Raw genomic sequence first — 15,434 nt, forward strand, 5'->3', positions numbered from 1 at the left:
AGTAAGTTCCTGCTAGCACTGCACGTCACCTCCAGGCCCCACAGGGAGTGGCCTAGGTGAAAGGGGACAAGAAGTCACCCTGCACAGATTTTTTTTTGCCCCACGGGAGCCAGTGTCTCTTGTAGTGGCCTCGGGCATAGCCTCCAAGGGTCTTAGCCAGGGACTGTCTGTTAGGCAGTCACTTGACACTCTTGGGAGCCCAAGGCTGTGGTGTCCTACCACTTCTAGGTCACACAGTCCTTGTTGTCCCCATAAAGTGCTAATCAGGAGGTGTTTCTCTCATATGACATTTCACTTTATCCAGGGAAATAGTGCACAAGGAAGGGTAAGTGAGGCCACTTTTCCTGTGGGAAACAGTTTTATTTTCCTGTCATGGGACACAGACCAGTAGGCCTTCTGGTCCAGTCGGTCATCACTACCTTGCATGTCCCAACCGCTGAATTGTTGTTCTTGCAAACCATGTCAGGGCAGAAAGTACCTCCTTACCCTCAGGTCATAAGGAGGTTTCCCCAAGTAACAGTAGACAGGGTAACATACCAAGCAGCACACATTTATTATCTCAGCAGGAGAGTCCCAATCCCATGTAGCACTTCATAAACGTGGGGCTTTGTTCTGTCTGAAGGCACAGCAACACCCACAACAGTATTCTGTCCGTTGGGCTTTTAAAAGATCTGGTTATTGCCCATTACATCTCCCACACAGACTGTCTTATCAGTCACTCCAGGGACTTCTGGGTTGGGTCTGCATTCCCATCGTTGGTCACCAGAGGACCTTGGTTGGAGGTGAGCATGGGCAGCTGCAGCCTGTCAGGGCCTTTGGAATGTTGCTCCGCTTCGCTGAGGCCACCCCCACTTCCTCCCCTCAACCAAATCGGCCTTGGGACTTTCGCTGTGGCCCCAGGGCTGGCTGCTGCCAGCAGCTGTCGTCTTTACTTTTGAGCTGCACCGCAGTCATGCCTGGCCTTCCCTGTTGACACCTAGCGGTTTGCTTGCTTTTGAGACCCACTTTCACCCTCCCCCAGCTCCCAGCAGGGCCTGGTCAGCTCTTACTGGGTGAGGGTAAGCCTGGCTGGGTTAGAGCCAGTTGGCAACACCACTGCATCCTGCCCATCTTGGCCCCTCAGCTGGGCTCCGGTACCTGGTCCACACCATGGTCCTTGATGCTTTTGTAACACCACCACATCCCCAAGTGGCGTTTGACTTATTGCAGCCATGCTAGCCACACCAGCGGTGCCTCAGCAGAGTTGCTACAGCCTCACAGTCACAGGACTCGGTGGGCTTGGCCGGCCTGTTTGGTCAGCGTTTTCAGTGGGTACAGGGTTGGAAACAGCCTGTTGGCAGGAGGCTTCCCGGCAGTCCAAGGGCTGTTTTTCAGAGAGACTCCCTGTGTCTCCCCAGGATGGCTCAGGTGTAAGGGAATGAGGCCATCTGGGTGGGTGCAGGGGCTCCCTAGCCCCCTGCTCCATCCCTCTTGTCATGGCCTATAGGTATGGCTTCCAGGAGTCCTGTCAGGAGGAATACCTGGTCACAGGTGACTGTGCACTCAGGGAGGCCCGAAGCCATGACTCGACACCAGTATTTACGGTTGCCTCACAGTCATTGCCAGTGCACATGCTGTGGACAATTCCAGCTGCATTTTCACCATAATCAGTGTGGTCTCTTCCATCTATTTTCAGGGAAATAGAACACAAGGCAGTCATTTGTCCATGAGCAGGACGCAGGGGTTTTGTACTCGTCTACTCTACCTTCTTGTCCCCCCATGTGCCTCTGTGGCCCTCGATAGAGGTGGGATGGTGAATGCCACCTCTGTCTTTCTTCCCTCTTGTAGTGCGACTGGCTCAACAGTTACCACCTGACCTGCAGGGACGTGATCGGGAAGGAATTGCAGAAACAGGGCCGCCAGGAGGCTCTCGAGTGGCTCATCAGAGAGACACAACCCATCTCCAAACAGCATTAATGCCTCCCTGGTCTTTGTTTTTGTAAAATGCTCTGGAGAAAGGAAGAAACCTGGCAGACCCCTGACATCTTTCCCCATTCCTCTCTTTCTTTTTTACCTCCCCTTTTTACTTTTAGACTCTAAGAAGAACTGAACATCTTCTTGTCCTCTTTGGTATATTCTTGCAAGAAGAACTGAACATATTCTTGTCCTCTTTGGTATTTTCTTGCAAACATTTGATCTTTTATGATTTTTTTAATTACTGAGAATGAGCCAAGAGTAAAATTGCTGCACCAGAGGGAAGGGTCCTCATAAAGCCAAACACTCAGGGGAGATGCCCCAAGCAGCCACAGTGAGTTCTCTGGCCAGTGATGGTGAAACTTTGAGTGCTTGGTGCCAGGCAAGTTCAGGTGCTAGTACATCATTCATGATCACCTTAATGCTTGTGAGACTGTATTTATGATTAGTGAATAAAATGTCTAAATGTGCTTTGTCTCAGCCTTCTCTCTGTCCTTGGCACTGTCCACTCTGCATGTTAGGTGAGCTCATTACAGAGTTGGTGGCTTGTGAGGCAGATGGTTTCTAGGTGGAAAGACCCCTGACCTCCCTTTCCATTTTTTCTGACTTAACTGCAGCCTTTTTTCTTTTCTGCAGCAAACCTAGCATTTTGGTGAGTATTTTTATTAACAGTTTTTCTCTGATTTTAAAATACATCATTGATATACAAAAAGACAACCAAACACTATCATGTGGAAAGTGAGCCTTCCAGATCCCCCGCATGGCAGATGTTGACATCACAGCACAGCCCCACAGCTCTTTGCTTGTAGATAGCTTGTGTCAAGTGCCTGGACTCCCTATTCTTGGACTTTCTCTTGATTGGCACATGTGGGACAAGCCCGAGGGGTGCCAGATCTGATGTCCCTGCGACCTTATACCACTGTGGTTGGGGATGGGAAACGGACTTGGTCATCTCATGGCTGGGCTATCTCAGGCCTGGGCTACACTGTCTCCCTGGGTTTCCCAGAGGGTCAAATCCCACTCGCCCACCATGGTAAGTTTTTCAGTAACATGCCCTTTATTTTCTCCCTTCCCTTCTCCTGCCAGCATTTCCTGGGGCTGTTCCCCAGTAAATCATGTGCATGAAAATCCTTATTGTAAGGTCTGCTTCTTTAGGAACTCGACCTAAGATGTACCCTGGAGATAACCACTGTTATCTGCTCTACATTTTCACCAATTTCTATCTATGTATGAAGCATTTAGTAACATACAGAATCAGTATGTATAAAAGAATGTACACGCACACACACACCACATGCCCAAACATTGGGTCATTCTGTATATATTACGCAATTTGCTTTTTTTAAGTTGGCAGTACATTCAAGTTATATTTCCATATTCATACATATAGATCTAATTATTTTTAATGACCATAGACGATCTCATTGTATGGCTTTGTTCTTTTCAAAATTAATCTCATTAAATCTTAAATCATACCTTGGATTTGGATGGCTTTGAAAGATGAATACAGATAAGCATGCTTGGCAATGCCTGTTGTTTCTCCAACTGGCGGGGCAGAAAGTGGAATGAACTAAGCTTTTAAATAAGTGATCAAAAAAAAGGTTGGGTGTAAAAATGGGCATTACTCTGAATTTATGGACTACAGGGCCGGTGGTTATTTCTTGTGTGCCCACTGTATCCCCTCGTGAAGTTTTATATACAAGGCAGTGAGGAGTCCAAGGTAGTGAGTGTCTTCAAAGAACATTTACTGATAAGGTATTTTTACTTATAAACAAATTTACTGAGCCTAAATTGACAGAGTGCCCAACAAATTTTCCAGTGTTTCCAGTGCCCCTCCTCTCTTTTCTCTCCAGGCTTATTGATTCCAAGTGCTATGTCAGAGAAAGCAGGACACACGGCTGGTTCTCAGATTATTTTTTAAGACGGCCTCACAATAAAAGGATGTATTTTGATCCACCAAAGATTAAATTCTTGAGTGATTTTAGTTCACACTTGTCCATATTTCTAACACGTTCCATAGGATTGGACTTAAAAGAAGTTTCTCCTTAAATGATAGGACAGATTAATCATGTTCTAATCTCTTATTTCTCTGAAAGTCGAAGGACCTCCCTGTTACATCATCTCCTGATACTGCCAAGGTTTCCCTCTCAGGAAGCGGGAGCCGTGAATTGCAGGTGATTTGGTGTTGAAACAGACCATAACTCAAGTATGACGGCAGCGCCACTGTTTATTCACCAAGCTGTTAAACCCATCACTTCCAAAGACAGCCTCAGCAAAGGGTGATTTAATTGGCTCAAGCCCAAGAAGCCAAGTTCCCTGGAGCTGACTGCCTGGAGCTACGTGTCTTTGGTATTAATTCGAAGAGACAAACTAAGTGAGAATGTCCCAGAAAGACTGAGGACCAGGATGAAACTAATGTATAAGAGTTCACAGGGAAGATGAGATAAAAACGTGCATCAGAAGACTCACTCCTCACTTTTAAATAAATGATCAAAAAAAAGATTGAGTGTAAAAATGGGCATTACTCTGAATTTATGGACTACAGGGCCGGTGGTTGTTTCTTGTGTGCTCACTGTATCCCCTCGTGAAGTTTTATGTACAAGGTAGTGAGGAGTCTGGCGACAGTGCAGGTGTGGGGCTCTGAGGTGAGAACCCCAGGGGCTGACTTCCCAAAGCCTGTTCATGCTCTGGTAGAATTCCCGTGTGTATGAGGGGGGCCGCCCACCATGCCAGCTCTCAGTGCTTGTCCAGCCAGAGGGCCCATCTGGTGTCTAGCAGCCCGGCACTAAGTCAGTCTTTTCTCATCAGATAGGAGTGGGCAACTGAAAGGAACGCAGGTTGTCCTCGCAAGCTCCGAGGAAGGTTTTGTCCTTGGTATTACCCAGTGGCTGGGGATTTACACCAGCAATGCCATGGAGACTCAGCACGAAGCCTTTGTGATGCCTTTCAAGCAACTGTTGACTCTTAGAGGGGGGCAGCAGGGGCAGTGGGAGGGCCACGAGAGGGGAGGTGGGTGTTGGAAACTGTAAATCCCGTTCTGTGGTTGCTAGTTGCTGAAAGAGTACAGAGAGTAAGAATTAAATTTGTAGGATCAGAGTTTCTTTAAAAAAAAAAAATGCAGATTCTGGCAAGGTGGTGACAGTTGTGCCATAGTATATAAGAGTCTCCAAATCGCTCTATAAGAACACAGAGAACTAGGATAGCAAAACTAAAACTCATGGATGAGAACACCAAATACAGGGGATACGTGTATCCACAAACCCTTAGCATGAGCAGGTGAAGATGAATGAGCGTGTCATTAGCATGTGTGCGGGGGGAGCTGGAGGAGCAAGGGGGAGTCTGATGGACCTGAGAAGCCCCAAATAACCTTGGGAACTCAAGATCTCAGCGGGCCCTTCTGAGAGCGCCAACAAACTGGGAGTGGTGTGCGTGCCCCAGCAGGTCAGTGAGGGATTGGTGGGAAGCCTGCAGGGGCTGGAGCAATCGGTGGCCCAGGAGCTCCTAGGACAAAGCCTGCAGTGGAGAAACTGCCGGGAATAGGATCCCAAAGGGAGCAGGACAGGAGCAGTCATCGGGAACAGATCCAGGACACTAGAAAGGAAGAGCTGTATTTTGCTTGCTTCACAGACTCGACAGAATAGGGGACTCCAGAGCTGTGAATAAGAAAAATTACCCTAGTTCAAGTCTCCCTTTTAGAAGTTTGGAAAAGTTTCATGTAAACTCAGGAAAAGAAAAAAAGATTGAGGTAAAATGTTTGCAAACTTCAAAAGGAAAGTGAGGTGCAGAATTATGTCTCCAGGGAACCACATTATAAAGTCATATGCCCACAAAGCAGATGAAAATGATAATGTTTCAAAGCACATTTAGAGATTTAAAAATAATGCATGAAAGAACAACATAAAACACTTCGAAAAGCTGAGAAAATAAGTCAGAACTTGGGAAAGAATTAGAAAAAACAATCATTTAAAATAGGAAGTTTAAACTAGAAGAAACGTGAACAAACACAACAGACCATGTCTTAAGATCAACAGAAGATGAACAATAGGAAATAGAAATCAAAGCAAAATGAATAAAAAGAAACTTGTGAGAGAGTGACAACTAGAGAAGACAAGCAAAACATTCAACATTTATCATGTAAGTCTCCCCAAAGAAGAAAACTAAAGCAAGGAAACAACAATATTAAAAACTGGAATTCTAGAAAACATTTCCTGAGGTTAAAGAAAACCCTCAAAAGTTTGAAAGCAGATATGAAGGGGAGCACCCCAAACTGAATAAATAGGCCCAGAATGACTAGAAGGATATATTATAATAAAATTATTGTCCTTTAAAGAAAAAGAAGAAAATTGTTGGATATTCAAACAAATGGCTCAGTAATTTACAGTAGAAAAAATGAGATCGCCATCAGGATTTTTCACAGCAACATTCTCGGTCAGAAGAAAATGGAAAAATGTGGTTGCAGTTACAAGGGTGTTCATTGTAATTCTCTAAGGCTCATGTTTGTTTTATGTTTTTGTTTTCTTCCTATCTTCATAGACTTAGGCTTTGGTGTATAATTAATACTACTTTATTGCTCAGATCATTTCAGCTTTGGTCACTGGGAACTCTTTCAGTTGGGTCCTTTGTCTCTCTCATATCCCCATCGTTGTGCATGTGTACTAAGCCATCTACCTGTCTCAGTATTTCTATATGTAACCATCTGTGTCTATATTAAGTAAACACAACCCTACTGATGTCTTCAACCCTAAGCCAGTATCACTCCCTGCTTATCTGTACCCTCTACTACACTAGTGATACCCTATCCATTGACTTAATTGTTCAGTTCCAGGGTACATGCATAGCAGTGTGAAGGTTGCTAACCTGTGCCACTGGCAAGCGACTTCATCAACCCCAGTACGTGTTCATGTGCCTTCCCTTTAGTTTTGATTTACAGACTCTGCTCATTTCCAAAGTAACCTGAGTCAGCACCTTTCCTCCTGCTTGCTCCCTTCAGCTAGGCTGTTTCATACATTTTAATGCAGTTAGATTGTTTTGTCGCGTTCTGCATTCCACCCTGACCTCCTAAGTGAGTTTTTTCAATTTGCATACATTAAGGTTTGCTCTTTGTGCTGTAAGGCTCCATGGGTTTTGATAAATGCATAATGTCATGTGTCCACATCTACAGTATCATGCAGAAAATATTCACCACCCCCAGAAAAATCCCCTGTACTTCACCTATTCAGGCTGCCCACTCTCCCCCACACTCCTGGCACCCACTGGTCATTTTCTGGTCTCTAGTTTTGCCTTTTCTAGAATGTCATTCAATTGTAATCATACAGTATGTAGATTTTTCAGACTGGTTTCTCTAACTTAGCAATATGTATTTAAGATTCATCCATGTCCTGCTGTGGCTTGAGAGCTTATTTTTATCACAAATAACAGTCCATTGTATAAATATTCCCATTTGTTTACACAATCACCTATTGAAAGACATCTTGTTTGCCTCCTATCATAATTTTATATATATATATATATATAGCATGTGAAAGGCAGGTTAGGAACCCTCCAAAACAGATGGCACCATACTTATCTGTGAGTCCCTGGTAAGGACACAACCTCTCTGAGCCCGTTTGTGAAGTGAGGTTAGTGGTAGCATCTCCCTGTCATTTGGTTCTGAGGACTGAATGAGAATGCTCCTGTAGACTGTGTCCCTACTGTAAGCTCGGTGTGTATGCCCAACCCAACCTGAGAAACTTGTTTTTTAAATTGCACTTTTACTGAGATTTAGTTCACATACCATACAGTTCACCTGTTTAAAGTGAGACGTGGATGCTAGTGATTTCTTGATCTGTTTAGAAGATGTTAAAGTTTCACATAGAACATTATGCCTCTTAAGATGCATCCTCATTTCTGAGTTGTTTGAATGTGAAACAAACCTCATTATAGAAAATCTGCCAGAGCTTGCTGGGCCACTGTGATGTGGGGCTGTAGTGAAGCCCCTTAGAGAAGGGGTGAGTGGAAGGTGTGTGTCTCCATTATCCCACGTTCTCTTTCCTTCCTGCCAGGCTTGGAAGAGGCTGAAAACTATGCCCTAATGTAGAGTACACACGTTTCTGAACAAAATAAAATTTTTTGAAGAAAAGGATGAGTTTAGGGAGATGCTTGGAAAACTGTAAGGGAGAGAGCCTGGGGTTTCCACAGAAGAGGCACACGCCAGGGGTTAGAAGGGCATTACTCCAGGAGCCTGGCCTCGGGATCTCACAGCAAACCATGCAGGGTGGGCCCAGCTGCATCCCAGGCCCTCGCGTGTTCTGCCAGCAGATGGCAGTGTGGTTCTTTGGCTAGAGCAGAGACTGGCTGAGCAAGGGTGCTGAATTACAGATACTAAGAAAGACCCGGGGAGGCCCCTCGAGCTCACATGGCTGCCACTCAGTGTCCTCTTAGAGGTCATTGTACCCAGTCCATCACCGTAGCAGGAATGTAGGTAGAGCTCATTTAACAAAGATGGACTGAAACACCAGCTCTGATGGGGCCGTCAGCTCAGTATGATGGGAACAGACAGATACATCCTTTGGGGTACCTCACAGAGCATGTGCTTTAATGGAGACCTACACCTCCAAACGTGGCTACAGCACAGGGGATTTAGAATGTGAGTGGAACAGTCAGGGGTGTCTGGAGAGCCTCCCCAGGGCCTCCCCCAGTGTTCATTCCATTGGCACATCCTGTGCCTGCCTCCAGCTTCCTGGCTCTGTGAGTGAGTCCATGTAGTGAGAGCAGCCTACCTCTGGCCTCTGCTAAGACACTCGCCATGCTAGATGATGTGCCTCAGCCTTTTATTACTATTTTTTAATAGACTCCATTTCTTAGAGCAGTTTTAGGTTCACAGCAAAGTTGAGAGGAAGGTACAGATTTCCCACATACCCCTGCCCTCACACATGCACGGCCTTCCCATTATCAATCTCCTTCACCAGTAGGTATATTTGTTACAATTGATGAACCTACACGGACACCTCATTATCACCCAGAGTCCATGGTTTACACTGTGGTTCACTCTTGGTGGTGAGCATTCTATGGGTTTGGACAAATGAATAATGACAAGTATCCATCATCATGGTATCATATAGAATATTTCCACTCTCCTAAAAATCCTCTATGCTCCATCTTCTGTTCATTTCCCCCAATCCCTGACAGCCATTGATCTTTCACTGTCTCCATAGTTTTGCCTTTTCCAGAATGTTATACAGTTGGAATCGGGTAGTGCATGTAGTCCTTTTCAGATTAGCTTCGTTTACTTAGCAATATGCATTTAACTTTCCTCCATGTCCTTCATGGCTTGATTTCTTTTTAGTGCTGAATAATACTCCATTGTCTGGATGTACCACAGTTTATTATCCATTCACCTGCCATAGGACATCTTGGTTGCTCTCAAGTTTTGTCAGTTATGAATAAAGCTGTTATAAACATCCATGTGCAGGTTTTACTGTGGACATCAGTTTTCAGCTCCTTTGGGTCAATACCAAGGAGCACAACTGCTAGATCACATGGTGAGAGTATGTTTTCCAAAGTGGCTGCAGCCGTTTCATCTTCACCATTAGCAGTCTCACCTCCTTTCCCTGTCCCTCTGGGACTCTTCTTTTGCAGCCTTTGTGGTTTTCCCCTGACTTTGCCCTGGTGCAATGGATCTTACCCATTACTTACCCACTGTGTGAAGACCTTGGCTTGGTGCCCTGGCTTCTCGAACCATAGTTTCTTCCTTTCTTAATAGGGGCGGGAGTGGTAAATGATGCTTCCTTGTACAAATCTTAGGCAAAATATAGTCAAGGTGTTCCCATTCTCCCACCTTCCTGTCTTTGCGTTCCTGGGGCCTGGCAGGCCCAATGGCTTGCCTGTCTGTGTTTTTCTCACCGCCAGACAGCAGAACCCCATGTTCCTCCACCACCCTTGGGAGGACACTCCCCTTTTGCTCCACTCTGCAGAGGTGCCTCCAGCTGGGACACTGCCAACACCTCCCTCCCCACCACCATCCAACACCACTGCCCTGCTGCTGTTTTGTGTGACTGCTTGCCCCAGGGACGTGCAGGTTCAGACCCCTGATCCTGCCAGGCCACTTCGTGCTCTGGTGTACACTTCTCTTCCAGGGGCAGCCGGGAGACACATTGCTTACCCCCCTCTGCAGCACTGGGCTCGGTCACAACCAGGTGAGGGAGAGTGGGTGACACAGCACAGCCCATCACCATCCTGGTTGCCTGGCTCAAAGAGCATCTGGTAAAGAAATTGGTTTGCTTAAAAACACAAAAACAAAAGAACCCCCAAGGCAGGTGATTAGGAACATCTGGGTCTGGGCTCCCTGGGAAGACTGGCAGAAAGGCCTCTGTACAGGGCCCATGCTGGAGGCAGCGCGACAGCAAACACATACTCTCCTGAGTACTTCCTAAGTGCCGGCTCCTCTTCCAAGTGCTATGCGTTGGTTGTTTCCTTTAATCCTCCCAACAATACTGTAAGGCGGGTGCTAGTAATAGTCTGATTTTATATGTAAGGAAGCTAAACAGCAGAAACGAAATGAAATGACTTGTTCCAGATTGCATAGCTAGTAAGTGATGGAACCAAGATTTCCCCCAGCAGTCTGACTCCGGAGACTGGGCTCCAACCTGAGAGGCAGTGTTGCCTTTCATGGCCTCCCACCTTCCGCACCCCCTGCTGATGTCGTGTGGGCAGCTGATGTTTACAGATTCGGACACCCTCCTTGCACAGGCTGGATGTGGTGGGAAGGCCTGGGAAGCTGGGGTGGGGTGCCTCCTGCTGATTCTGTTCTGAAGCAAATTGTGTTTGCCGTGACTGCGGGCCAAGGAGTAGCATATATGGATGCTGATGTTGATGTCCCTGTCCTTTGGCAGGAAGGTAATGAAACATGGGCCACCAGGGTTGAAAAATCCATGTGTATGAAGTGAAAGGGCAGTCGTTATGTCTACCTCCTGACCCCGGGTGCAAGTGCAGAGCTGGAAGACGTATGTATAGAGAGAGACCTGATGCTATTGGCAGAGGTGCTCATCATTGCCTTATGAAGCGGTGTTCATTAATTAAAGCATAATGTTCAGTGTGACTTTAGGATTAAATACCTAAGACATGTCTCATGAGGCAGACATGAAGTGGAGTTATTTATATTCCTGCACCGTGGTATGTCAACTTACTGTATTATTTAAAGCCAAATCTGCTCTACGAAGTTTAAGGTGCTTCTATTTGGCCTATTTTCAGTGAACTTCATAGTAAGTTTGATACCTCCACTTGTGAGGACATCTAATCCCTTTTTATCTCTTTTGTCAGTATCAGTTAGTGTCACCCAACCCTTTCGTTGAGCATCGGTTTCACTGGTAGAATGGGAAGAGATAATAGAACATGTCTTTACTACTGAATACTGCAGTTTATTGGAGGGAGAGATTTTTTGGGGGACATATGGTCACATCATACATGTGATGGAAACTACCAGCTGGGTTCTCATTTGTAAGAATCAGAAACGGATGCTGCCCATGTTTAGGTTTATGGAAGGTTGTTTGTGGCATTAGGGTTGGACATCAGGAACAGCTGGCATCCAAAGGCTGCCATCCTGTGCTGCATCTGCCCTTCGAACATTCCCTCCGACTTAACACCCCTGGGCGCAGGCTCCAGGTCCCAGGAGTGAGCATCTGACAGTCAAGCCTGGGTCACTGGCCTGCCTCAGGGGCTGGAGGAGAAACAGGGTGGCCTCCTGACATCTGCTAGGAGAGGAGGCAGTGTAAAGCAGCAGGGGCTGGACATCATCTGCCATGGCCTCAAAAATTGGAGAATTCGCCCCAAATGAGAAAAGTTCTAATAGAAATAGTGCCGTACGTGCTGGAGGCCAGACAACTAAAAACAAAACAAAACTGCCCCCTGTAGAGACAAGGGCAAAACAAGCGAGTAAAGAGAGATGCTGATATATATTCTGCCTTATGCAACATCCAAGGCTTTTAAAACGGTATGTTTGTAAGGAATCTTACGTCAGGTGGACCAGGATACTACCTATTAGAAGAAACGCTTGGTGCATCCTTTTGAAAACTAGTGATGCAAAACATAGCCTGTGGTTGGTTTGGTTTTAGGTAGAATTGTCCTGTAATGGGGTGTTCTGGAGGAGATTTAACCACCTATGTAACTGCACCCCCAGGGAAGGGAGATCTGGGTTTTCCCTTGAAAGCTCTTTCCTTTGACTTGATCTTGAAGGAAGATTCCATCACAGACTCCATCACCTCACCAAGTAGTCCTTCAGAACTGGGGACATTGGGATTCCCGCCTTTGTTTTGTGTTTATCCCATTGCCTCCATGGATCCTTTGGGGCAGGGAATGAGCCGGAAGGATCTGTCATGTGAGGTTTCCCCATTGGCTGCTCCAGTTGGATGGATGCTCATGCAGGTGGATTCAGGCTCCATCGCACCCGGTATTGTTTACAGCAGCAGAGGCGATTTTTCCCCCTTCTGCCCCTCTGTCTGGGAAGTCAGTGCAGCAGCCTTTTTTTTTTTTTTTAAAGCTGAGTGCCTGCTGTGAGGCCCTGTAGTCTGTTCAGGGTTCTGCTTTGGTTCTCAGGGCCTCCTGAGGACACAGTCCTTGGCCATCTGCCTCTCTCGTGAATTCTAGAGGAACGGCCTTGAGTTGAGGACACTCAGACTTGAGTTCCTGCTGCCTTGCTGTGCTCTCTGGTTCTGTCCTGTAAGTGGGTACATCCCCCACTCTCCAGGCCCAGACGTCCTGTGCTGCCAGACAAAACCTCACCTGGTCTGTTTTATAGAGAAACTGAAACTACTGTATTGTCACTGAGTAGAAATAGTGTGGGGGGACAAGCCTCCCCTCTCTCTCTCCTCCTCCCCAAAACTCTCAGTTTTGTGGCTTCTCTGGCTCTGCTGGGAACCTAGACTTCCCTGTCCTATGCTCAGCCCTCACAGAGCACTCTAACTAGGAGGCTCAGCGTCTGGAAGAAGCTCTGCCTAAGTAGATCACAGTGCCCAGAACCCTGGAGCTCATGCAGACCAGCAGGGCTCACATTCGGGGATTTCCTGCCTCAGCCATATTTCAAGACAATATAATTTAGAGATTGAGTTTGCTAGACAGAGATAAAAACAAATGCACCAACAGTAAAACAAAACAAAAAACAACCAAACTTACAGAACATTTTATTATAAAATAGATGGAAGAACATCATCTCACAGTAAAGGACAATCATTTAACTTCAACACATTTAGCTTGATGAAAGACTCACAGCATGGTCCTCATTCTTCACATTTTTTGGAGGGTATTGTTGCAAACATCCTCATTACAGCACTGTGGATGAGGCGGAGTGGAGGAAACCAGGCACAAAATAGTGCACACTCTACATGCCACATAGATGCAGGACACGACACCGGTGAGGTGGATCTGTGAGCCAGAGCTTGGGACGTGGCCGCCCTGGTGGGGTTGAGTGACTGGAAGGGAGCAGGAGAGGCTTCAGAGCTGCTAGTAACGTTCTATTTCTTCAGCTGGGTGTTAGTTTCATAGCATGTCCAATTTGAGAGAATCTAGAGGCTGTGCACTTCTGAAACTTACGTGATATGTATACGTATTATGATTGAATTAAATGTTGAAAACACATACTTCATCATTTTCTACCCTGGGCTTTAGACCTTTGGGACCCATTGGTCAAGTTCAACCTCCGCATTTGATATAGAAGGAAAATGAGCCCCCAAGAAGGGAAGCACCTATTCCAGTTGACAAAGTCAGTCAGTGGCCAAATGGATTGGATTCCCAGCCAGAGGCTCAGCTCAGATTCCTCACGGTGCAGGCTTCCTAGTCCTTTTGTAACCGCTGCCCGTTAGGAAGGAAGGGGCCTGGCTGGCCCTGGCGGCCTGCTCTTGGGGAAAATGCTCAGTGTGTCTTTGTTGGGTGAAACTGGAATGGGTATTGCTATTATCCTGTCCTCACCCCAAGGCTCTGTGATTCCCTCGGAAGAGCTCCCTGTAAGTCCTCTGTTCATGACTCCTTCATTTTATTATTTCTTTAGAGGAAAAAGCTCTCCTTCCTTTCAAGGCAAACTCTTCTCTCTTGAGGCTGTTAGGCTGGAGAAAGGAAAAACAAGGACATGCAAACAGAACAGAGAGATGCCATAGGGGGAGAACAGACCAGACCCCAAGGTCCATGCCTTATATGGAAAGGGGACAGCTCTTCCTGAATTCCATCCTTCTGATGTGCCAACTAAGACCCGGATGTCAGCCTCCTCCCTCTTGGAAGGAAAAAAAGTTTCTAGTTGTCTATTATGTCACCTTTAGCCAATCATACCTCTCCACACCCCCTAGGATAGCTTGCCCACTCCTCCCCCTCCTAACCCCTTATAAGCCCCCCACCTCCCCAACCAGGTGTGACTTCCCTGGCCTGTGACAAGAAGGCCACAGAACCTCACCCGGGGGTATTTAAATAAATTACCTGGCCCTTTGTTGCCTCTCTTTGCCTGCTTATTTCGGCTAGAATTTATCTTACAGAGGCTATTTAACCCACTTTATTTTATTAATTCCTGTTGTATTTTGCATCTCTTTCCCCCTGTAGGGTCTTCTTCTGACTATAACTGTGCTCAGTAGTTTTCCTTCCTAATAATCCCTTCCCTACTTGTGATTAATGAGTCAATAGGTGTCCACCATGTGCCTATGCTGGGCTCTGCAAGGCTCTAGGTGGAGCTCCCTGCTCGTGGTCAAACAGGTCTTGCTGCCTCACAAGTGATTTTCAGTGTCTTCAGACTTTTTGAAGAAGCTGAGCCCACCTTCCTTTACCCTAGTTCCTCATGTCCTATTTCTCTTCTGTCCACTGTCATCTGGCTCCATCCTTACTGCCATTTCATGATTTTATTTTAATTTCATTTTATATAGCCAATGGCATTTTTAGTGGATCCTCACACATGCTAGGGCGCTGGGGACAGTCCCATCTTACCCTGGTTCTCCCAGCATAATTATTAACAGTATCTTTTTCATTTACCAAAAAGTTCAGGGTGGATTTTAAGCTACGTGGTTGCACCATCTCTTAGTAGCCGTATATGGCAACCTCTTCTTTTTCTCATTTGTGTTGATCCTTGTGTCACCTTTGGCAAAGTGTTGGTTAAGAGTTCTGACTTTGATGACCAACAGGCCTGAGTTGAAATCCTAGAACTTCATGCACAAGCTCTGAGCTTCAGTTTCTTTGTAAATGGAGGAGTGAAAGTACCACCAAGTCTTTACTGTATTATTCTTTCTCTGTGCTCACGTCTGTGCTCGTGCCTGATTGCAAGACCCAGTCCCTGCTCTTGAGAACTCACAACAGAGTGGGGAGAACAGCTGGGCGGCCCGTCCTTGGCGTGGGTCAAAGAAGAAGCAGCCAACTTTATTAACGATGTAGGTAGGTTAAGCTCTATCTTCTGTGGGTGTCCTTTCTAACATGAAAATACACCTGGGAAGGAGTGCCACATTGTTATAAAGGAGTTTACTTTGACCATGGTGGTGAGG

General features: G+C 46.2%; 1 protein-coding gene and 1 long non-coding RNA gene across 15 annotated transcripts in view; one reads left to right on the forward strand and one right to left on the reverse strand.

Moving 5' to 3' along the window:
• The window catches only part of XPNPEP1 (X-prolyl aminopeptidase 1), a 197,040-nt gene that overhangs the window by 57,408 nt on the left and 124,198 nt on the right, over positions 1–15,434 (forward strand). The window contains exon 21 of one of the 11 annotated variants that reach the window (XM_017677443.3): positions 1,828–2,423. The exons of the other annotated variants lie outside the window; for them this stretch is intronic. Coding sequence (XP_017532932.1) covers positions 1,828–1,956 — 129 coding nt within the window. The 3' untranslated portion in view covers positions 1,957–2,423. Of the gene's footprint in view, positions 1–1,827; positions 2,424–15,434 lie in introns of those variants that run through there. 11 annotated transcript variants of the gene reach the window in all.
• The window catches only part of LOC108407849 (uncharacterized), a 42,672-nt gene that overhangs the window by 16,627 nt on the left and 10,611 nt on the right, over positions 1–15,434 (reverse strand). Inside the window, exon 3 of one of the 4 annotated variants that reach the window (XR_005056741.2) lies at positions 1,571–1,665. The exons of 1 other annotated variant lie outside the window; for it this stretch is intronic. This is a non-coding gene — a long non-coding RNA (uncharacterized lncRNA). Of the gene's footprint in view, positions 1–1,570; positions 1,666–4,284; positions 15,379–15,434 lie in introns of those variants that run through there. 2 more of the 4 variants (XR_005056737.2, XR_005056738.2) reach the window with 2 other exon arrangements.

This window comes from Manis javanica, chromosome 7 (assembly GCF_040802235.1).
Source record: "Manis javanica isolate MJ-LG chromosome 7, MJ_LKY, whole genome shotgun sequence".
NCBI lineage: Eukaryota > Metazoa > Chordata > Mammalia > Pholidota > Manidae > Manis > Manis javanica.